Raw genomic sequence first — 984 nt, 5'->3', positions numbered from 1 at the left:
GAGCGGCGGCGGCGGCGGCGGCGGCAGTCGCCATCGCTGTGTGCCATGCGCGGCGCCGCCTCGCCATGCGGGCCAGGGAGGCCGCCGTAGCAGCAGTGCGGCGGCGGCTGGAGGCCGCGGCGGTCAGGCTGCCGACCGCACACGCCACCAGCAGCGGCGACGCCCGCGCGGCCATAACGCGGGCCACGGCGTCCCCTCTTGGCTGCCTGCAAGACCGGCTCTGTGCTCGCCCGGCGCCCCTGTTTGGCAGAATCGACACCGCGGGCGTGATCCAGCGGGTGAAGGACCTGTTTCGGGGCAACAAGGAGCTGATCCTGGGGTTCAACACGTTCCTCCCAAAGGTGGGCGGCGGACGGGTGGATGCATGGGTCGACATGGGGCGCATGAGGCCCGCATGGGGGCTGCATGGAGGGTGTGGTGGGGTGCATGCGCACGTGCATGCATGTGGGAGCGACAGAGGGGGCTGCGGCCGCGGGCGCGGAAAGCCAGGGGGGGGGGGAATGGCACGTCTGGCGACCGCAGCTGCGGGCGGCGCGGCGGCCGGCTGAGTACCTTGCCGTGCGCTGCGGCCGCCCCTGCGCGGCCCTGCGGTCGCAGGGCTTTGAGATCCAGGTGCACGAGGTTGAGGACGACGAGGTGAGGGCGTGATCTGGCTCGTGATCTGGGGCGGCGGTTTGGGGCGCGTATCAGTGGTTGGAAGGTTTCCAGCCGGACGCGGAGGAAGGCAGGAGGGGCCTGAGCGGCTGCTGCAGCAGGCGGCGGCGGCTGCGCCGCAACGCGGAGCCCATGGGGGCTGGCGCCAGCGCTCGGGGCCAGGGGCTTGGCTGTGGGATGACGCGGCGTGCAGCCGCGGCATGATTTTGTTTGGCCCAACGCCGGCTCGCCGGCATCCTGCGACCAGTCAAAGCCGCGCCCTCTGCAGCCTCGCAAGCATGCCGTGCACCTGACGCCATCCCCTGGGCCCTCCCCCCCACAAAGCCACCC

The 984-nt window shown here is 72.4% G+C and overlaps 1 protein-coding gene across 1 annotated transcript in view; it reads left to right on the top strand.

Moving 5' to 3' along the window:
* Nucleotides 1-648, top strand: part of MNEG_14821 (paired amphipathic helix protein Sin3a) — a gene marked incomplete at both ends in the record, with an annotated part of 1,931 nt that extends 1,283 nt beyond the window's left edge. Inside the window, 2 exons of the mRNA XM_014036707.1 lie at nucleotides 251-341; nucleotides 523-648. Of these exons, the coding sequence (XP_013892161.1) occupies nucleotides 251-341; nucleotides 523-648 (217 nt within the window). The remainder of the gene's footprint in view (nucleotides 1-250; nucleotides 342-522) is intronic.
* Nucleotides 649-984: the final 336 nt, after the last annotated feature.

The sequence above is a fragment of the Monoraphidium neglectum genome, assembly GCF_000611645.1.
Source record: "Monoraphidium neglectum strain SAG 48.87 unplaced genomic scaffold scaffold04794, whole genome shotgun sequence".
NCBI lineage: Eukaryota > Viridiplantae > Chlorophyta > Chlorophyceae > Sphaeropleales > Selenastraceae > Monoraphidium > Monoraphidium neglectum.
Note: the sequence above shows the minus strand (reverse complement) of the source record. Positions and strands in the feature narration are given on the sequence as shown.